The 22,699-nt window shown below is 47.2% G+C and overlaps 1 protein-coding gene across 1 annotated transcript in view; it reads left to right on the forward strand.

Annotated features, from left to right (window-relative positions):
* The window catches only part of LRPPRC (leucine rich pentatricopeptide repeat containing), a 1,926,342-nt gene that overhangs the window by 289,970 nt on the left and 1,613,673 nt on the right, over window positions 1-22,699 (forward strand). The window contains exons 5-6 of the mRNA XM_069608459.1: window positions 2,611-2,669; window positions 16,710-16,796. Coding sequence (XP_069464560.1) covers window positions 2,611-2,669; window positions 16,710-16,796 — 146 coding nt within the window. The remainder of the gene's footprint in view (window positions 1-2,610; window positions 2,670-16,709; window positions 16,797-22,699) is intronic.

The raw sequence follows: 22,699 nt of genomic DNA on the forward strand, positions 1-22,699 counted from the left end.
CAAAACTGAGTCTGAATGATCAATTGTTTGTGGGCTAAGCAGGGCAAAAACTGGGTCTAGTCATCACCAAACAAACCATCTCTAGTTGTATTATTTTAACAATTTCAGAATGCTACAAACTAGCTGGTAAAGACCCCTCAGATCATCTAAGGGCTCACTTGGCCAGGGGTATCACACCTTGGTCTGCTTTGCGGTGGGTTGGGGGGACATGCCAATAAAGGATATCTGTGCAGCTGCACATGGTCGTCTGCACACACCTTTACGAAATACTACAGTCTGGATTCCTCCACTACCCAAGAGTCTGTTTTTGGAAAGGCAGTACTGCGCACTGCGGATTCTTGATTCACTTCAATTTTGCTCCCTCCTCCGAATAATGTAACTGCTTTGGCAGTGTATCAAAGATGGGGAATACGTGGAGGACACAATCCATTCGAAGAACAAGTTACTTACCCATGGTGATGTTCTTTCGACTGGATGTTCCTCCCACGTATTCCTTATCGCGCCTCCCATCCTACCCTGCAGTAAAACTTCTCTTGTGGTTAGTCTGCGCTCTCTCAAGGGGAGTAACCGTCTAACTCAAGATAGTGCTTCACTCTTCAAAACGGAACTGAACGGGCGCTGTGCGAGCTACTTATACCTGTGATGAATTCGACCTCCTTATATATGTGATGACGTTGACTGAGGTCTAGTCACTGTATGGCTCCCGTTATTCAGGCTATCAATAAAGATGCTGAACTTACTGACTTGCCTTTGTGTCCTTGGTGTCCCATCTCGTCAATCTGCATGCTCATCTGGTAAGAACCAAGGCACCATGTGATGCTTTTAAAAAATGCATACTGTGGGATCTGATCACAAAAACGGCTAGGTGGGTTTCTCCATCGGCCTTCTGTAAACACTATTGCTTGGACCCAAGTTCAAGGGTGGATGCCTAGTTTGGACAAGTGGTCCTGAAGAACCTTGTCAGTTAAAAATGGAAGTTAAAACTGTGAGGAGTTGGCAATGAGTCGGACACAAGGTTGTCATTTTGTGGCTAAAGACTTGGAAATGGTTTGGGAAAATGCCTCGCTGAATCTATTAAAAAAAATATAACTAATGATCTGTCTGTCAGGATGTCAGTAATTGGAGAAACAAAAGGTCCTTGTGTCAAAAATGTCCTATCCTGACTCTTGCACTATAAACAAAACAATAAAGGGTGCAAGGTAATATCTTCCCTTCTGGTACCAGTCTGGAGAACACTGCCTTTACGAGCTTCCGAGCACCCAGGAAACTCTTGCGGTGCACAGCGTCTCCACAGTACTTCATGCTTGCACACTGCGTTTCTCCGATCTGGGTGGTCTCCTCTGCTCTACCACACCACTACATATTTCTTGTGCTGACAAGCCTCTGCATATGAGCTGATGTCTTCTCCTGCACTGCCACTCAGTAGTTCAGCTGCCATCCTTAAATGGCCCACGCACGGGTAGTTTGGAAAATTAACTAGACTGCATGTTGTGCTTCGAGCTCTTAATACCTTGTACAAACTCCTTCATCCTCCTTATCTCAGTACTTGGGTAATTCTGGGAGTTGGAGTCCTCGCGTGTCATTGGACACATGGCGTTTAAACAGTTCTTAGTGATTTTACATAAAGGTACCTCAGAAGCAAAATGTGTTGTGTTGGCGCTTTGTGTGTTTAGGTCATAGGTGGGGTTTTGACCAAAGGAATATCAAGAAGAGCTTTCTTTACACCCTCTAAAAGAGGGAACCAATACCCGACAATATGCCATTGAGGCGTTGGGCATTAGAGGGTCTTCCTCCTGGAAAAAGGCCTTGGGTGGAAGAGGGTCTTCCTCAGGAGAAGGGGGGGGGGGAATACTGCGTCTCATCCAATGAAGCCATGACGTTCCCCCGGTAGTTGCCTCCTCCCATGTGATCCTCCCTCATATAGCCGCCTCAGGGTCAGGTACAGGTAGCGGCTGCCGTCCCCTGGCCACATGGGAGGAGGTCACTTCCGGGAAACTGTTATGACTCCATTGGATTCATCACAGGATCTTCCACCCACAGGTAGATGCATGCTTGTGAATTTACCAGAAGTATGGAGGAAAGTGGACAGAACGTAGGAGTAACAGTTTCTCACAGCAGTGTCTGCTGTACTCGGAGTCCCCTTTCCGTCATTTGCTCACCCTACACACCCCTAAAATGCCATAACTTCCAGAGACTGACCTCAGCAAGTGGAAATGGACTGATGGGTGAGGGCCGGAGGCTAGACTTGGGGAGATGGGGCCTGTTGAAGAACATGCACAGGGCCTTGCATAAAAATAAAGGACTAACATTTTGTGGTGCTACAAAACTGCTCTTGTCCCATCCCATAGTGGTAAAAGTATTGAAAGTAGACTCTGGACTAGGAGTACATCAGATTAACTTTTCCTATGCACACGACTCCCACCTCCCTCATATCACCCTGCATATTCTTCTGTCTGCTTTCCCCACTTCCCCAGGCCACAGTTGGTCTGTTTTTCACATGCACTGCATGCGATTTCCCTTTCAGATATTCTGTTATAATGAAACATTAATCCCTGCTTTGTTTTAGTGTTAATGCTCTGTATAAATAACATATTTTCTCCATCTTTACAGGTTACATATCAAAGGTTGATTGCGGTCTACTGTAATGAGGGTGATATTGAGGGTGCCAGGTACGAAATTAATATAATTAATGATGCACCTATTAACAAAAAAAGCCCTGTTTGTCAGATTTGAGTGTTTTTCTAGATAGCAAGCCCCATACTACTATGTTCTCTTGTAAGAACAGAGAAATGTATATCATGATGCAGTTTTTTTTAATTGGAGTTATGGTGATGGTTTGGCCCATTTATTTGACTCTCACAATGTTACTTAATACTAAAGTGGGAATATTTAACTGGTATATTAAAAGAAAAATAAACTTCACCATTTGTGATGCTAGAAATGCATCGGAGGGACAGGGTCTCCGTATCCTTGTCCTTTACTGCTTTTAATCGTGTGTTCTGTCGTGTTTTCCGCGCAGGAGTTCATGTGGGACTCCTGGCGGTGCAGCTCTCTTTTGGTTTGGTGAACGGACCCATGGGATATCCTTATGGCACCCATGGGTGGGGGTACAACCCTGTGCTCCTAGTGTATGTTTTTGGGCACCTGTGGGTGGCCCGCAGAGCAGGGTATGGGCTGGTGGCAGCTCCATGCTGAATTTGACAGGTGCGCGGAGTATCCTCCATTTTGGGATACCCCGGCCCTGCCATTGGGATCCGTTGATTCCTGATGGAAAACAAGATGGCCCTGGTGGCCTCTTGCTTTCTATTACCCATTACCTTGTTTTCCCAAATTCCTGGGAAGCCCTGACTCTGTCCCTTGCCCCTGACTGGCTGTTGGGTGGAAATGCCATATATGGTGTTGTTGTGAAGGCCCGGCCAGACTAGCTGGAGCCTTCCCGGTGATGTATGTTGTGGGTACCTCCTGTGGGTGGGACCTGGGTGAATAGAGTGTGTGACGAATATGCATTCTGTGTTGTGGGTGTCTAGTATCTGGTGGTTGACACAATGACTGAGACAGCCCTGCCAGATACCGGTATGAATGCAGCTTGGAGTGTTGAATGGCTTGGTACTTGTCCCAATACACATAACTTGTTGTGAGTGTCTGGAAAGAAGTGAATGGCCTGAATACCTCGTGTGCCTGATTGGCTGCCTGCCTGCATGAATGCCCGTAGTCGTGATTGGATGCTTGTGTGACCCAGCGGAATGAATGGGAGATCAACAGTATATCTGGGGACCTCTCACTGCTAGGAATCGTATTCAGAAGCTGAAGTCCACTACGACGAGTAACTGGATTAACTGACGCTTGACCTTGAAGTCCTGCTGGACGAGAAGAATTGCTGTTGCTCTCCTTCGCAATCTAAAAGCTGCTGTGTTTCCAAGGACCGACCCAGAGAGGACCTGTTAAGGCGCCTTCTTCCCGAACTACGAGGGACCATCGCGCACAGCTGATCTTTGCCAACGCTCCCTGGTAGACCTTCGACAGGCTGCCGACCCGATACAGGGACTGCTGCGGAACTCCAAGGAGAAGCACTCAGACTGTTGTCCGCCACTGTCGACAACCGCTGTCGCCGACCGGAGCCGCCGGGCTCCCGTTTGCCTAAGAACTTCCATTGATCATCGGACGCTCTCGTCTGCATCGTCACCCGCTTGTCTCCCGCTGCAGAAGGCCTGACCGTCGACGCGGATCCACCTAACGCCACAGAGACGCCGACGACTCGACGCCCTTGCTGGGCCACAGTTCTTCATCTCTTTGCGGTCCAGAACTATAGTCACCGAGGTGCCCCGCACGCCTCTTCCTTGCAGGATGCCAACGGTCTGTCGTCGACTAGCACCGCTAGGAACGAAGCTGCCACTTCCCTGCCGTAGTTCACCCTGTTCACCGTCGGACGTTCGACGAACCGTGACTCCCACCTTAAAGGGAGGGCACTCAAGAAGGGCCGTCGATTCCCCAACACCGAACGCCAAGTTCCCCGACACCTCTCGATGATCCGTGGCTCCCGCCTGAAAGGGAGTCACTCGAGAAGGATCGGTCGACGCCTCGTCGGAGAACTCTACTCCACCAGTTACATTGGGGGGGGGGGTTAAAACCTTAATAGGAAGAAGTGAGACTATTGAACATATGGACTGGGCTTGTGCGATATATCTTTATTTACAGGTTGCCCAGGTGGGGGGAGGGGGATCTCCACACAGAACTGTGCCTAGTAGTAGGGGTCAGTATTCTGTCTATTGTTTTAACCATCTTACGTTCCTGCCTATCTCTATTGCCGGTTTCCTCTTTATTGATCTGTGTGACATTTTAACCGTACAGTTGATGCACTTTAATTAGATTTGATAACATTGGTGGTACCACTTTAGAATTGTATTTCTGATGTTTGTCAATCTGCTTAGAATCACATGCTGTGCATAGGTCCGTGTCATGATTACGGGGTTCCCTCGCAAAAGAATTTCCAAGATTTCCTGCTGGTCTAAGGATAGGTAGGTTAGACCCTTCCTCATCACCCAACAGGGCGGCCTAATGTTACAACCTCTAGTTTGGGCCAGCAGTCTAGTTTTCTGTCACTCTGAGTATTTAAGCCCCTCCCCTTTGCTCAACGGCGCTTCGCGTCTTCAGCTGTTTCAGCGAACGCTTACCGCGGTTCAGTCCTCTGACAGGAATTCCTCAGCTTCCTTAGTATTTCATAGATACCCTTTTAGTAGTGCCCTGGTTATTGCTTTTCCCGTCCAGTCCGCAGTTCCTATTTCTGTGAACCCTGTGTGAAGTTGGCGTTCGTCAGCGTTAAGCTGGCAGTATACGCTTTTACTTTTGGCGTAATTTGTGAGGAGAATTTTCGAGGCGCTCGTTCCAGTTGTCGCCCCTTGTATCACAGCAAGTATTTTTACTCATCTAGTTTTCTCCATTACTAAAGGTGCCATAGGGGCTCTTCACTCATTCGTTCTTAGTGCGCAAGTGAATGCTAAAACCATACTAGTTGTATCTGCCTCACAGAGCTAAGGGGGTTGTGTGGAGAATATAGTTTCTAGGAACAGTAGTGTTCGTGTTTTCTGTCGTCATTAGGTACACTAAGTTTACACATCTAGGAATCTAAAATCTTTCGAGTTGTGCACTTCAGTTTCTAGACACATTTGGGTGTTTCTTGCAATTAGTTGGCTAGCGACACCATTCCTGTCTGAGCACTGTTAGGAAGTGTACCCTTTTAGGTGTTTCTAGGAGTTCCGTAGTGTTCCCTTCATCCTCCAGTCACAGTAGTGTAGTTCTGTTGATAGGTAAATTCCATATTGGGCAATTCATCCTTCCTTCTCACATCCCTTCTTCAGAACACGCGCCCCTGCACAGAAGCAGGATGGAGAGCTAACTAAATCACCAACTAAGGTAACCAAACTATGCAGTTTTTTGGAAAAGGTTCTTATTTTCCCCTACTTCAGGAATCACTCAGTTATTTGGTGTGGTAATTTGTTTTTATGGCATAGATTGAGAGTCCAGTTGGGATAGTGAACAAAAGATAACTGCGCACCCTGAGAAGTTTCCGAATATCACGTGGTGTCCCCGAGGAGTCTAAGGTAAGCGTTACAGTCCGACATCCAGTGGTCACTGCGGAGTATTGCATTTTGTTTTTCGTAGTCGAAAAGGGGACGTCGACCAGGCGCGTCTGTAACACTATCCCTATAGTGACGTGCGTTGTACCCACAATCCCTCACGTGTCGAGGTCCCTCAGATTGTTTTTTTCCGCCCAGTTATTGGTCGCCTCTATGCGGAGTTCCTAGAGAGACATTGCGAAATCATTTCTTCGACCCTTGGTCGTTTATTATTATTAATATCTAACACATAGATCCCTCCCTCGACGAAGCTGCAAGCTGTTTCTCCGCCGAGCAAGATCTTCGACGGAAGGACGAGCGGAGGAGATCCTAAGGCGCCGCCGATCACGTGGCCTGGCCTCGCCGGCCTTGCACAGTATTGAGAGTGGGGTTCTGTGATCTTTTCTTTTCACTCCGAGAATGCCTTTCTCTTTCCCCTCCCTCTTTCGAGGTCGTAATCACACTTTTTGCCCTCAGCTATGGAGAGGACGCCCTTTAGGTTTTGCCCACTTTGAAAAGGCAAATATACCTGGAAGGACAAGCACAAACGGTGCAACCATTGCTTGCCCCTCGATCACAAGGAGGGCGGCTGTGCGGCCTGTAAGTTACTTGAGCCCAAAATGATAAAGGACCGCAGGGTCAAAAGGTAGGCGGCCTATGCCATGTCTAGGTCAGATTCCTCGCCCACCGCCGCGGAATGTGGCGAGGACAGTGATTACACGGCCCCCGTAACGAAGGTTGTAGACCTCTCGAGGTAGCATTCTCGCTCCTCTTCGTCCGTCCACGCCCAGCTTATGGGGATGAACACCCCGGCGACAAGGACGCATACAAGAAATCTCATAAACACATACCCCACGGCACGCATTCGTCGAAGATGAAGGCAGCCATAGCGCCAACGGAGGCGCCGGGCCCACCGGCGCGTCTTCCGCCGACCGTAAGGGTCGCCAGCCCTCCCTGCCACCACTTCCACGACAGGCGACCAGGCACTCTGGAAATAAGGGCGCTAACCCCAAACCTTCAGGCGGCGACGCACCTTGTAAGAGTGCGCACGCTGCCAGTAAAGAATCAACGGTACCTAGCGCGACGGCGAGCGATCCCTAGGCAGAGAGAATGATCGCCAAAAGCCTTGCGCGTATAACTTCTAGGGACGGCCAGAGACAGGCGACAAGTGACACGCCAAAAACCGCGCACAAGGCCAAAGAAACGCCAAAGGTGCCGGAAAGTAGGCTGGGACAGCTCCCACCGTCGACGGAAAGCCCTAGCCTGCCAGAACACTTCTCAGAAGGCGACTGCACCTTATCTTCGACACTATGGGACAGATCTAGGCAAATACAAGGAGAAGAAACTCCTTTTTCACTCCCAGACCGCTCTGGCCTACCTCAGTGGACCTTAGAGAAGTTCCAGTCCTGTATGGACAAGTTAGACAGATTCATGGCCATTCCAGAAAATAGGACACCTAAAAGACCTAGGGAGGTACTCCTAGAAAGTCCAAGGGCTAAATACCCAAAGTTGTTCTATAACCCCTTTCAGGAGGATATGAACTCTTACAACCTCACCAAAGAGGACACTCACTTCCAGGAAGGAGAGGAGTTCATTAATGATGAAAACCAACAAAAGGGAGAAGGCTTCCATGAGGACACTAACATAAGTGAGGAAGGGTACGAGGAAGAACCAGGTGAGGGTGACCCAAATCCCTGGCAGTCACCATCAGGGTCTACAGAGCCAGACATTAGACATCAGGTCTCCTCAGACCACACCAGTCACCACACCAGCCAGCAACCCTTCGCCTGTTGACGATCAGCTCACCTTTAATGCGCTGCTGAGGAAGGCAGCAGCACATTTTGAGGTCGAAACTCGGTAGGTCACCCCAGACACTGACTTCGTGGAAAGGATTATCAAAGAAAAACCCCCCACTAGCCAAACAATTCCAATACTCGCCTCTGTTAAGAAACGAATCAACCCCTCACTGGCCACCCCTGCACTAGTAAGAGGGGTTAATCCAAGAATCGAAAAATTGTTCTCACCCTCTCAATCAGACCCACTATATATTAAGGGTCACTCAATCCAGGACTCCTTAGTGGTGACTAACAGTAGGAAAAGGGCTGGGGTTCCACTGTCTACCAGCGAGGCACCCCCGGATAAAGAGGGGAAAAAGCTTTATGCCCTAGCCAAAAGAATTACCACCTCGGCAGCGTTCTCAACTAGGATTGTCAATATTAACACATTGCTGGCAAGCTACGCTGATGCGCAATGGGGAAAGCTTAAGCAGGACATTGAGGAAGTCCCTGAACCCCTAAGAACTCGATTGCTGGCTACAGTTAATGATGGGTCTCTGGTCAACCAAAGCATCGTTAAGAATACCCTCGATGCAGCAGAAACTGCTGGCCGCTCTTTGGTACAGGGAATTCTGCGGAAGCGCCACGTCTGGCTTCGCAATTCCGGTTTCAGGTGGAAACGCAAGCGGCGCTCATTAGCAAGCCTCTTGAAGAGTCTAACCTCTTTGGAAAGGCAGTGGACGACGCACTGGAAAATGCGAAAAAAGAATTTGATACCATAAAGACCTTGGACCAAATCTCAAAGCCCCCTAACAGGCGGGGATTTGGCAACAAGCGTTCTTTTCGTGGCCAACACCAGCAACAGAATGAACTTCAATATTCTGCCAACAACTACCAAAGTAATAGTGGCAAGTACAATCAAAGATGTCAACGCCGTGGCAAGGGGAGAGGTCGGGGTTCCACCCTTACAGGCTCCCAAACCACCAACACCAAGTGACGGAAAGATTCAGGTCCCCTCCCATGCATCGCCGGTCGGGGGCCGGTTAACATCCTTTCTTCCAGCAAGGGAGGGAATAACATCAGACCGCTGGGTACTATCCACCATAGCCCGCGGCTACTGTATAGAATTCAACAGTTCCCCAACATACAGACCCCCGAGGGGACGACGCATGACACCAGAACACCTCGCCATCCTTCTCCAAGAAATGGACCAGCTACTGAAAAAAAGGGGCTATAGAGGTCGTGCCTCTCTCAGGTAACGGAAGTTATTTATTCAGTGTACTTCCTTGTACCCAAAAAGGATCTAACCATGCGCCCTGTATTAGATCTGCGCCCAGCGAACAAGTTTGTCAAGCCCCAAAAGTTTTGTATGGTAACCTTACAGGAAGTGATCCCACTGCTAGCACAGGGGGATTACATGACAACACTGGACATGAAAGATGCATACTTTCATATTTTAATGTTGCAGGTGCACAGAAAATACCTCCGGTTCATGATAGAGGGCAAACACTACCAGTTCAGAGTGCTACCCTTCGGCATAGCATCTGCACCGAGGGTATTCACGAAAGTACTGGCAGTGGCAGCGGCCCACGTGCGCAGGTTGTCCATCCCAGTATACCCTTACCTCGATGATTGGCTCATAACAGGGGATTCTTATGAAACATGCTTCTCCAATACCCAAAAGACTGTAGACCTTTTGTTCCAACTGGGCTTCTCCATCAACGAGAAGAAGTCCAGCTTAGACCCCAGCAAGACCAAGCAATTCCTAGGGGCTCTAATTCAAACAAAAGACGGCCTCGTCTTCCCCTCCAACGAGAGGGTCCAAAACATGCTGTTTCAGATCCCCCAATATGTGGCAGGTCAGAGGTGACGGTGCGCAAAGCGATGCGCTTGCTAGGAATGATGGCGCCATGTATTTATTTGGTACCTCACGCGCGCCTGCGTCCAATGCAAGAGTGGCTCAACAGCCAGTGGTGTCAGGCCAGCGGACTATGGGACGATCTAGTGGTGGTCTCGCAGGCCTTGGTTCTCTCGCTACGGTGGTGGACAAAGGAAAACCTGATAAGAGGGAAACCCTTTGCCACACCCGCAGTGGAAGCCACTCTAACCACAGACGCATCCCTCACAGGATGGGGGGCTCACCTATCCGAGCGTAGCATCCAAGCACATAAACCTACTGGAGCTACTCGCCGTGTTCAAGGCACTAAAAGCCTTCCAGGAACACCTACAAGGGAAGACAGTGATGGTCCTTACGGACAGCACCACAGCCATGTACTACCTGAACAAGCAAGGGGGGGGTACCCACTCTCCAGGACTGTCCAAGCTGTCCCAGAATATCTGGAAGTGGGCTCTCAAACACATGTTCCTACTGTCGCAACATGTACCAGGGGAACTCAATCTGCTAGCAGACGAACTCAGCAGAGACTTCCCTCTGCCCTCAGAGTACGAATGGCAGTTGCACAAAGACATTGTCTTCGACGTCTTCACACAATTGGGATTCCCAGAAATAGACCTGTTCGCAACTCTGGAGAACTCGCAATGCCAAGATTATGCCTCCAGGTACCCCCAGAACCAATCCAAGGGGAACGGTCTATCAATTCCATGGTCAGGGAAATTTGCTTACGCCTTTCCCCCGACTCCCCTTCTCAACAAGATTGTGCACAAGATGCACCAGGAACAAGTTACCATGATACTAGTGGCCCCTATGTGGGCCCGGCAGCCATGGTTCGCGCACTTGATGGAGATGTCCATCTCCCCCAGTGAAACTTCCCTGCCCGCACAACATGCTGTCACAGGACAAGGGCAGGACACTGCATCCATGCCCTAAGACCATGAACTTAGCAGCCTGGCTCCCGAGATCATAGAATTTGAACACTTAGAACTCCCGCAGAGATGCATGGACATCCTCAGGGAGGCTAGAAAGCCTAACACTCGTCACTGTTATTCTAGCAAATGGAAGAGATTTGTCATCCGATGTAGAGGAAGAAGCATCAACCCAGTTGACTGCTCCCCCACGCACTTTGTCCTGTACCTGACCCATTTACTGGACTCAGGTCTAGTGTTCAATTCCATTAAAGTCCGCCTAGCGGCACTTTCTGCATACACCACTTCCCAGCTTAAAGTGTTGTGGTGGAAAGTCCCAGTTATCAAAGCCTTCATGGAGGGAGTAAAGAGAATACACCCTCCGATAGCAAACCCAGCTCCCGGCTGGGACCTCAATGTGGTACTTGCCAGACTCATGGGCTCACCCTTTGAACCCATGCACAAAGCAACTCTTAAGGACCTCACTCTTAAGACCGCTTTCCTAATAGCTATCACCTACATTAGGAGAGTAAGTGAACTACAGGCTCTTTCTGTTCTAGACCCCTTTGTAACAGTTCACAGAGATAAAGTGGTTCTACGCACACACCGAAGGTGTGCACCGAAATTCATCTCAAAATTCCATGTAAACCAGTCAATAGAACTACCAACGATCTTTCAAAACCCTTCCAATTCGGGAGAAAAAAGTCTGCATACACTTGATGTGCGCAGAGCGGTCATGTTCTACATGGAAAGAACCAGACCGCGGAGAAAGACTAATCAGTTCTGTGTCTCGGTGGCAGCAGGAAGAGAAGGAGATGCAGTTTCAAAATCCACTATATCTAGATGGATTGTTCACTGCATCACTCTCTGTTTCTCTCTTGCTAAGAGAGAACTACCCTTCAAGCCAAGAGCACATTCTACTCGAGGCACTGGGACATCCATAGCATTCATTGCAAATGTTCCCCTTGAGTCCATCTGCAAAGCGGCAACCTGGAGTTCTGTGCACACCTTTACAAAACACTACTGTCTAGATGCACACTCTAGATCTGACTCCCGGGTGGGACAGGCAGTAATAAGACATCTTTTCTCTACTGTTCCTTCTCATAACCCACTGCCAACTCCGGGTACTGCTCGCTAGTCTATGCACAGCATGTGATTCTAAGCAGATTAACAAACATCAGAACACAATGAATTACTTACCGTAAAAGCATTTCTGATGGTTGTATCTGCTTAGATTCACATGCGCCCACCCTTCCTCCCCGCTCGGATGGAAGGAACATAGACACCTTTCTACATCTCTCTTTTCTGTATTCACTCACGTATAGAAGGCTCCCTCAGGGCAGAAAAAATACAAATGGAGGCACCTCGACGCGTGAGGGATTGTGGGTACAACACACGTCACTATAGGGATAGTGTTAGACACGCCTTGTCGACGTCCCCTTTTCGACTACGAAAAACAAAATGCAATACTCCGCAGTGACCACTGGATGTCGGACTATGCACAGCATGTGAATCTAAGCAGATACAACCATCAGAAAGGCTTTTACGGTGAGTAATGCAATGTCATATTTATCATTATTGACTTCCGAGTACAAAGTGCGTTATTGTGATCGTGTACATACCTTTGAATATTATATAAAGACTGTGTTTTCAGTAATACAGTGTGTGGACATTCCTTTGTGGGGGTTCGGGGACTACACTGTACTTAAGAACCGGCCCACATCACCTCCTGAGAAGCTAGGCCTTGATTGCTCGTCCATTGCTACCGTAATAGAGAATCTTGGCTGGGGTCTTCTGTGCCTCTCCTCTACCATATAGAGAGCAGAAGTACAGACACCCCCTACCAGTCGTTGCACCATTCACAAAAAAGATGTTGGGAGCACCCAAAGCTCTTAACATGTTTTTTTAAATAGAAAAATTAAGACTGCTTTGCAGCAGCTTGGTTGGTTTACATTAAACATATGTCATGGACCAGGGAAAAGGGATCTGGTGCCTGGACGTGGGGGAGATGAGGGAAGAAGAGACGAAGGTGGTAGGAGACGGAAGATTGTGTGCTTTTGGGGTGAAGGACTGGGGAAGAGGCTTTTTAAACACACGTAAGGTGGTGGTGGTCTAGGGAACAAAAAGGGGTATAGGGTAGGCATACTACTTGCATGTTGAACTACAACATGGACAAAGTTGATATGTTTTGGATGTCCTACTGTGAGAAATTTCCGTCTGGCAAGGGTGTAAAAGCCCTGTTTTTTTTTTTTATTTTTATTAATCAAATTTTGCAGGTAATTCCATCTCATCTCAGAAAGGGTGGTATGCCAGTTAGTTACTGTGCCTTGCTGAATCAGTATCCTGATCTGCAGCGCCTGCTCTCCAATGTCACAGAGCAGGTCCGAGTATCACAGGTGCCCATCTGACAGCTGCTGTGATAGCCAACTCACTTCAGCACAGAGGCTGCATTTAAAGTCTACACCTCTGTTCCAAAACCACATAGTCATGAGCATTTTCTATTCTGGCAGCAGTGTAATCTTTAAACATGAAGCCATACCTAAATTTACGTATGGTGGATTATAATTCACCTAACTAGAAGATACCCCAACAGATTGATAACATTCATGTGTCAGCACTGGGTGCACAGGCCAGCCATGCAAGGATTGTATATATTCTGGTCAGACAGCCTGGCCCTGTCACTGCAGTGCAGGAGACTGAATGGCAGGGCCTCTTATTTGATCCTTTGTGAGGTCTCTCAACACCTCTCCAGCAGGGCAGCCTCTCAATGGGAGTTGGCCTCAACATCAAGCCAGTTCCTCACACATCAAGTGTGTGCAGCTTCAAATCCTCGAATAAATTTCATGCAATGACAAGTGATAACCATTGTCCAAGTACTGTGACGAATCAAGGGCGTTCTCCCTGGGGGGGGGAGCCATCCCCCTGTGAGGCTAATAAGGCGAGCCAGCTCCTCAATACCCTGCCTACGGGTAGAGGCAAGTGAGACCTCACCGGTAGACACCCCCACCCCCTGACTCCCACCCCTCTCAAAGGGGACAAGGACTCCCGTTCCAGTGAGGAAGTCCCTAAAGTGGCGCATACTGTGGCCTACATGGGATGCTCAAAAATACCAGAAACTGTGAAACAGGACTGGGATGAAGAAACTCCTTATAGATGCCATTATGTTATGGAAAAATAACTTGTCCCTTCAAATCAATATATCCAATTCCCTGGGACAAGTACGTTGATTAATGTGCGCTCGGAGCGAAGGGAGAGGGAGAGAGGAATGCATACACAGGCCTGGGAAGCTCCCAGGCTGCATGACACCCGGAGAAGACGGAAACCAGAAAGCCTTCGAGTTTCAAACTCGCTTGATCTTGTGGAGCGGGACGCCAGAGCTAAGGCGAACCCGAAGTGGGCAAAACTGACAGGGTAGAAGCCCAGGAGAAGGTGGTGCCGAGACCACAAAGGACAATTGGTGGTGGGCAGCTGGTCCACAAACCTTCACCAATACGACCACCACTAATAACGAGTCACTGGGTGTCCGGTCACACATTGAAGCACCGGGACACTGCAAGGAAACATGCAAGGATAGAAATCCCAGTGAAGAGAAGGTGAAAGTGGTAAAGACCCGAGAGAAGTGCCCCAAGGAACGAGGCTCCCAAATACGTTCTCCTTCAGGAACAAAGTTAACTGGGAGAACAGGAGGCCAAGGGAATCCTTTTACCACACAAGCAACTTGTCCCGGGAGAGGCTATGAAACTGAGTTAACCTGGAAATGAATGAACTCCTAATTTTGTGATACAAGAGAGAATTATTGAAAAACTGAATGCGAGAGAAGAACAGAGAATAATACCCCAGGAAATGGGTTTAAGTAGCTCAATACTCTGTACAAGAAGAATATAATACCCAAGAGGAAGAAAGGTGTGAGCCAGAGTTTTGTGAAAATAGACAATTGAGCCACATAGAAAGTCAAGTAAATCAAAACACGCTGAATTATATTTGCCCAGGATGGAAAGCCTACCAAAGCAAGAATAACTTGCAAGCATACGTTGAGACCAACAGCCAGGAATACAGATCTTATCCCAAAAATGGGCTCCCAAAGAGGAGAAAAACTCAATATCCCATTTGAAGAAATGGAGATTCAAGAAGTCACAAGAGATTTGTGTTAAAGAGAATCCTACAGGCTGGAACTCGAAGTACCCCCAGAGAGAAGACGGGAATCACTCTCCTGACCTAAGTTAGTTTGCATAGTGGTAGGGTCAGTTAAGGTAGTTTTTGGACAGCAGACTTATTTCTTTGGACTTTCACGGCTGACGAACAAGCACCTTAGTAACAAAGGTAGGAACCACCCATAGTGATAAGAAAGTTAGGCCTTATAGTGTTACTTTAATAATATATTGCGTATCATGTCCTCAAAGAGTCTGTCCTCCTACTGACTCGCCACAGTACTTAACGCAAAACGGGCACGCATTTAAAAATAATTAAGTAGAGCAAAACGAATGCTCTTCTAACATGCTTCTGACCATTAACTTCACACTAGAGGCAACTAAGCGAAGTTGAGGTGCACAAACAAAGCTTACGACACAGCAGAGGTTTAAGTCGCACCTTTAATGAAATCTTGACAATTGAATTTAAAACTTTGTGGAGACCATATATTTTTTGTATTTTTCTCCAACTGTGGTGCATTAAAAATGTTATCCCTCGTTACATCCAGTTTGCCATGGTTTCTAACTTACCCGATTACCTGTGCAATGGTTGGTGAATTATATTGAAGTGTGGTAACTTGCAGCATATTCTGAGCTGTTGCACTTGTAACGCATTAAGCTGTAAGACCACGTTAAAGGGTTGCTGAGCTTTTCTGTTTCCACAATGGTCACTATCATTTTTCTTGCGATTTTGCTGTGTTCGTAGAAATGCCACTGATTGATTCAAATAATTTGTATTTCCTGTGAACCTTTTTCATGCATTCAAACAATAGGAATCCTGCTTCCCCACATACCATTTTAGGAGATCCAAATCTTTTAAATAAAATCTTTGTTTTACTGCAATGACATCTACTCAGACGCTATGAGATAGCACTTCTCAACAGGAACTAAAGCACTCTGCCCACTCCTTTTAATATGCACCCGACAGACATACATGCATACATTTCATGCTGCATATCCCCACCATGTTTTAGTCTCATGATTACCATTGGGAAGGACTCTCCTTAATCCTAAAGGGTATCCCAAAGAGAGAACCTTTTACATAGTTAATATATTTGAATCTTGTATATTGCCACTCTTAATATTTTTAGATGCACAAGTTACTAATCTGGAAAGAAACAAAGTTAAGTTGTCTTTCCTATTGGTGGCCCCCTTTAAGGACCTTTTGATGGCTGTTTTGGAAAAGGATCTTAAAGCTACAATACACTTTGCATTATGTGATGTGTTAAAGATATTTCACATTTTTTGTAATGTTTGTTCTAGGGATGTGTGAAACAAGGTGTTGTCCCCTTTCACCAATTTTGTGAAATTATTCAGTACATGTCTCCAATTTTCTAAAGCATTGTTGCAAAAAAGCAATTCAATGGACTGCCTCTCCAGATTTCTTCTTCAGCAGACCTATGCTTTAACTTGGATTTTTGAGAAACTGCTGGGAAAAATGTACAGCTAACAATTGACAAAGATTAATTTCTGCAAAATAAGTGATGACTACATGTAGACTTTGCTGGGATTTTGTTTATTTTTTATTAGCGAGAAATACTTTTTTGGGGGATTCATTTCTTGGAATTTAGCATATTTATAATTGTAAAAAATCATAATTTTGAAAGGGAAACATCTATACATGTCGCCCTATCACACTAACAGAATTTAAATGTGCTCCTGATTTGTCTCTGCAATTGCATCTATGCTTGTTATATTGATATTGGATGTACACAAAGATTTGGTCAATAATTTGTTTTTTTAATTGACATGAACTAGAATGGAGTATTGCAATTGTACATGGGCAGGCATATCTGTGAATAGACTAATCAATTTCATGGTTAAACTTGCAGCAAGATTCTTGGATTCATGAAGAACAAAGATCTTCCAATCACAGAGGCAGTTTTCAACACCCTGGTTACTGGACATGCTAAATCTGGGTAATGCAAGAATGTTTTCTGTGACCATTTGCTAGAAGTTGCAATTTACTAGCTAATGACCTGTTCTACATGTATTGCATTCCATTTCTACAAAAAATATACAAGGTGGAATGTGAGCTGTAAATCGGTGCACAGAAATCGGAACATACACAGATCCAAAAACACTTACAAGCTTAGTTGTATGAAATTGATATCTTTATTTTTTATATACACAAGGCAATAAGTAACAAAGGGTATACTGCATCAACCAACAACCTCACATGCACATCAGGACAATAAGGAGACATAAACAGGTGAGTACGTTATCATGAATTTTTTCTATCCACTCAGAGTGATTTCAGTCAGGTAAGTAAAAGCACTTATTTAAGTTAACTTTGCATTTTTATGTTGCAAGTCAAGAATATAAAGAAGAAACTTTTAACAGGTAGGGAACACTGTAACAATCCATGGTTTGTACGGTTGAGGCAGTCCTTCCCTAACTAGAAAAGACTTCTTCAGTTCAGGTTTGGGGGGGGGGTGTGCAATGCCATAGCCAGTTGGAATGGAAGATTATATGTAGGGAAACATGCTATGCACAAATCAATAGGAACGCAACAGGGTAAACATCCTCTTAGTACAGGTAGGTAACAAGTTAGTTGCTCTTTGAAAAGTCACAGGGGATTTGGAGAACCTTCCTATAGGGGCACAAGCTGGGCAACTGGATATGGGTGATCACCCAAACAGTAGAAATCGTACTCCAAAAACAAAAGAGTGATACCGATGACCCAAGATAAGTATATGCTGAGCCCTACAATAGCTGGAGAGTGAGGATGATGTAGCTGGACGCCTTCTGGGTGCACAACTGCAAACACTGTGTCCTAGTACTTGGTTGTGGTGATGAAAGGGTGGGCACTGGATGGGCTCCTGCAGCAGCAGTCTAGGGAGGGACTCTTGAAAGGTAGGCCATACTTGTACACCTGATCACGCTCACACCAGAGTAAATGCACCCCTCTAGGGAATTAAGGCCATGAGTCTATCTTGCAAGTGATAACAAACTTTAATCTTTACAAAGATGAGGGTAGGTGGGAATGGCAGAGGACTCTGCCATTCCGACCAGCATTCTGTCTTTCTTGGCTGGCTCCTGCAAACTACTGGCAGGCAGGTGCCTTTTTATATATACTCTTCAACTTGGTCACTGGATACCGGCAGAGCTCATGCAAAACTGCTACTCTTCCTTAAAAGGGATGCTGCAGTTCTTCCTTCTGGCATGGCTGGGTTCTGTTTGGGACAAGCTACATAACATTATGCTGCCAATGCAGGAATACATTATAGCTCTTGCTTAGCATCATTTGCTATGTTATAAACATTCATACATAAACACATCTTCCCACCATTCTCTCAACACTTCGAATCAATATTGTTATATTTGATCTGGTCCAGTAATTCTCCAAAAAAACCTTGTTTTCCTAGTACTCTGTTGTGCATTGAATCTTTTTTAGTCTCCATTGGCTTGTGATGGACAAGGAACAGCTGCGGATTTCGCTCGTGCTCTGCCAGCCTGCCTGTAGTCTATTTTTACCACAGGCTGCATTCACTGTGTGCTTTGAGCAAAGCTAACTACAATTTAACAGTTTTACAAATATATCCATCTAAACAGTTATTTGCACCTTTATATTTCAACCCCAACTATCTTTATTTAGTGACCCTCCTCCCCCACTGGACTCTTGTAATGCTTAGAAAACAGTAAACCGAAGTCTTGTGCTAATTCTAAAGCGCTTGGGGAAACTTGGGAATGAAGGAAAGCATGAAGCTCCTTCCCAAAATTTCCCCCGTTAGTTACTTCTACAGTAACTAACTCATCCCCACCCGACATATCTACAACCATAGAAATAGTAGTTTGAGTTTCGCTGTTTATTGTATGGCAAGGTTTTTTAGATGCCCCTATTCATACCATCATCTTTGCACTATAGGAACACATCATCGGAGACCCCATTGGCACATGCAGAAGAGAACCAAGAGGAACGCAATCACAGGAACCAGTATTTTTACTGCTGCCTCCAGCCATGACGAGACCCAATCAAAGGCAAGCGATAACCAATCTGTGTTCTGAACTCCACCTTCTTTCTTTGAACACCTAAATTGTGCACCGCCTTGATGACGTTGGATAGTGACCTATTCTCAGCGTCCTCCAGGGGTATAAAAGTGCATCAGCTACTTGTACCCCAGGAGCCAAAGAAGATGAAAAAGAAAGTCTCTAATGAACTATTAAGCTGATACTCATCGGGTTTTCCTCTGAACAGTGCGGAACCCTCTTTTGAGACAGTTTGAGCTCTTATTTCTTCCCCGCAGTTGAAATCGTCCTTTTTCTGGCAGCATACCAAATTCTTGTGATCTGTAAGCTTCTTATTGTTTCCTTAGGTGCTAGAGTGGCTGTTGGTACCTCGACAGCTATTTCTTCTCCCTTCAGGTGTTCTGCCAGGATTACTAGTAGCACTGAGTGCAGGGTGGCCAGTGAACACTTGCCCCTCCAAGATGGTCGGAGTTGCAGGTAGGCTTGTCGGCCACAAACCCAGTAGTAATCCATCACTGCTGTTATACCTTTCGTCATATCGAGGATCACAAGAGTGTGGTTGCACTGCGTGTTTGCGCCACCAGGAACTGTTCCTTCATTGCTAAAATAAAGTTCAACGTTTCTGGTTCGATCTATTCGATCTATTCACAATGGCTTCTTCATTGTTGTAATCCGTGTCCGCCTTGGGATGTATTGGGACCATATTTGCGCACACACAGTCTCTATTTAGGATATTGCTTCTCCGCTGTGCTCGAGCGGCCCATCTTCCAGGCACATCACTGCCGTGCCCTGCCATTTATTATTGTCATTTGAGTAACCTCCCAAGGAGAAATATGGTATTTGTAGACACTGGCAGTATTTTATGTTGCCATTGCATAACGCTGGTTCTAGATCGATGTTCCTCAACTGCACGCCTGGAATGTGCCTTTTATCCCGTATAGTGCAAGATGAACCAAGCATTGTGCCTCTGTAATTGGGACTGGATGTGGAACTGAAAACCTTAGGAGCCCCTGATGTGTGCGGGATAAGTGCACACGGGTAACATATTTCATTGATTATATTCCTTCCTGTAATGCGCATATTGGAGCACCAGCTATTCAATGTTTCTACATTCTGGACGTCAGAAATACGGTCAAAGCCCAACCCATTTTGTAAATCATACGTCATTCATACTTCCCGTTTCATTCGTGTACGAAAACTTGTAGGGGTGTATGGCAAAAAGTGAGACTTTTTATGATTGTTTTTGTTTCATAGATATATTTATACTAGCATTATTTTCCAAGTGTCCACCCCCCCCCCCCTGTTTATATGGCCACCCCATATAACAAACATATATTCATCCACCCCAACAACCAAAAGCAGTGTCATACAAAACATCACAATACTACATTTCTAGACAAAATGGTATCTTTATTATCATTATCCCTACATAACAGAGTGGTTGGTCAGCCATTTTTGTTTATTCCTGGAGAGGAGAAAAAAGGTTATGAAGAAAGAGAGAAAGGAGGGGAGAGAAAGGGAAAAAGGAGACCCTTTTTCCACCTGGAACGACGGGGTCCTGGATCTTACAAAAATAAGTGAAAAATCAAATAAAAATTGACAAAAGAAAAAATAAGAAAATAAAAAAATGAAAAAAGCATGCGCGTGCCACTGCACTCCACCCTGGCATGGATCCACAAAAATGCCTCTTCTTTGGCTATTCCCGTACTAAACTTTGCCTTGTCTCAGGTGCTCTTAGGACAGAGAGATGGACCCAATATCGAACTCCTTCATACGGATGGCGAGAGGAGTACAGAACACCACCTCATATGGACCTTTAAACCTGGGGCTGATGAGGTCTCCAGATAATAATGGTCCAGTTGTAATACGGCAATGCTGTGTATGGAACCATGCTCCCGCTTTCTACAGGGGTGGTCACTATTTCTCCCCCTCCCTTCCTTTACCATGTCCCACTACCGCCCCTGTGTGCCTCTGGCCCGTCCCCTGGTCAATTATTTATGACCCATCAACATGTAATATGTCTCCTTCCGTCAATGCATGAGCCGTTCATCAGAGTTCTCCAGCATGGGGTCTGGCATGGATTCACATGCTCATGAATATTCCCCGTCGTCAGGCTGGGAATCCTCGGTAAAGAAAAAACCAGTATCAGTTTCGTTTCTGATCTGTCTTTCGTAGTAGTAACCAATCACTGATCTCTGCGTCATACTGACCACATCCAATGACTGCCCTCTACCTAAGCCCCGCCTCTGGCAGCCATCTTCAGATTTTTACCGCACGTTCAAGTGTTGGGATCCTCGTGCTATTGCTCTCGAGCGTTAGTGCTATTTTTTCACGTTTTTTTCTCAGAAACTTCGATTTTTCGGTCAAAAGAGCCTCAAGCTCCACCGTTTCTTCATCCGATCAACGGGGACCCGTGTCGGATTCGTCTACGCCCCTCAAGGGTGAAGATTTCGTCAAGCCACGCTTTTGGAGGACTCCAGAAGTTTCTCAGGCCCATCTCGGATATGGTCCAGGAGAAGGGAAGCTCGACGCCCGGAAAGCTGTTCAGGGTCTGCCCTGGATGCCAGCTTAAGAATGTCTTTAAGGAGGACAAACACTCCTTTTGTCTGTACTGCCTACATGAGGACAAGACGCACTGTGCGTTTTGCGGCAATATGTCGGAGCGGACCATGAAGGACCGCCATCAACGTCTCGCCAACTGGCTGGAAGGGAAGAGCCCGTCAGGCGAGAAGAAGAAATCCGAGCGGTCTTCTAAGACCTTTGAGGACGCCCCGGCGACGGGGGTCCAACACAAGGCCAAGCACCGCGAGTCCGCTGGCACCGGGAGCGCCGAACGGTCGGGCTCTACGGGCGCCAGGCAGGGCGCATCCTCCCCGGCACCATCAACCACGAGCCAACGCTCTGGTTCGGGTAAGAGGAAGGCCGAGCACCCGGCGAAGCTCCTGGAGAGGCCCCGGTCGAGCTCGAAGATCCCATCGGAGGGAGAGCGAGGCAGTGACCCTCCCCCCAAGGAGAAGGCGGTGAGCGCACCTAAGGTGGTGAAAGCCTTAATCCATCCGGCCAAGGCCTCTATCGAGACAGTCGCGGCGGCCCTGGCTCAGCCTGTGGAGGCTACACCGGTGGTGGTGGCGACCTCGGGGCTCAGAGTCTCCCTGCCACCGCGGAGGGAGTCCTCTTTTATGCCCATCGACAGGACCCCAGTGAAACCTCCGACGGAGAAGAAAAAGGGGGGGCAGGAGGTCGTCGTGGATTCGGCCTCAACCTCTGAGGAAGAGCTGATCGAAGTCTTAAGCCACAGCGTTGGCGTGGAAGAAGACCAGCCCGTCGGGAGGGACCCCGACGTGGGAGACGACGATAACGTCGAGGGTGCCGACGGGGCCCCTGACCGCCCGTCGGAATCCCCTCAACCAGTGCCGCAAGACAACTCGGCGGCCATTTTGTTGGCTATACAGTCCTTATGCTCGGAGATAAGGACGAGACTGCCGTTACCACCAGCGGAGGAACCGCTCCCGACGGGGGACCCAGAGCCAGGCCCTTCTGGGAGCCCTCCCCCTAAGAGAAGGATTCATCCTCCACCTCCTTTTCAGCCATCGCGCCGTGTTCAGCCCTCCTCCCCGTCCACGACTCGTGGGGATGATACGGGGACTGACACGGCCGCGACGGGTACGGACGACGAGGTTTACGAGGATCTGCCGTCGTCACCTCCCACCCGGGCTTCCCCGCCCGACGAGATTGGATCGTTTCACTCAATGATCGCCAGGGCATCCGAGCTTTTCCAGCTCTGCCCGGAAGAGAAGGAAGGTTTCCTTTATCAACGGCGCGAGGCCAAGAGGAAGACGGTCCTCTCCGTACC

Source organism: Ambystoma mexicanum, chromosome 4q (genome assembly GCF_040938575.1).
Source record: "Ambystoma mexicanum isolate Mex_15411 chromosome 4q, UKY_AmexF1_1, whole genome shotgun sequence".
NCBI classification, from domain to species: domain Eukaryota; kingdom Metazoa; phylum Chordata; class Amphibia; order Caudata; family Ambystomatidae; genus Ambystoma; species Ambystoma mexicanum.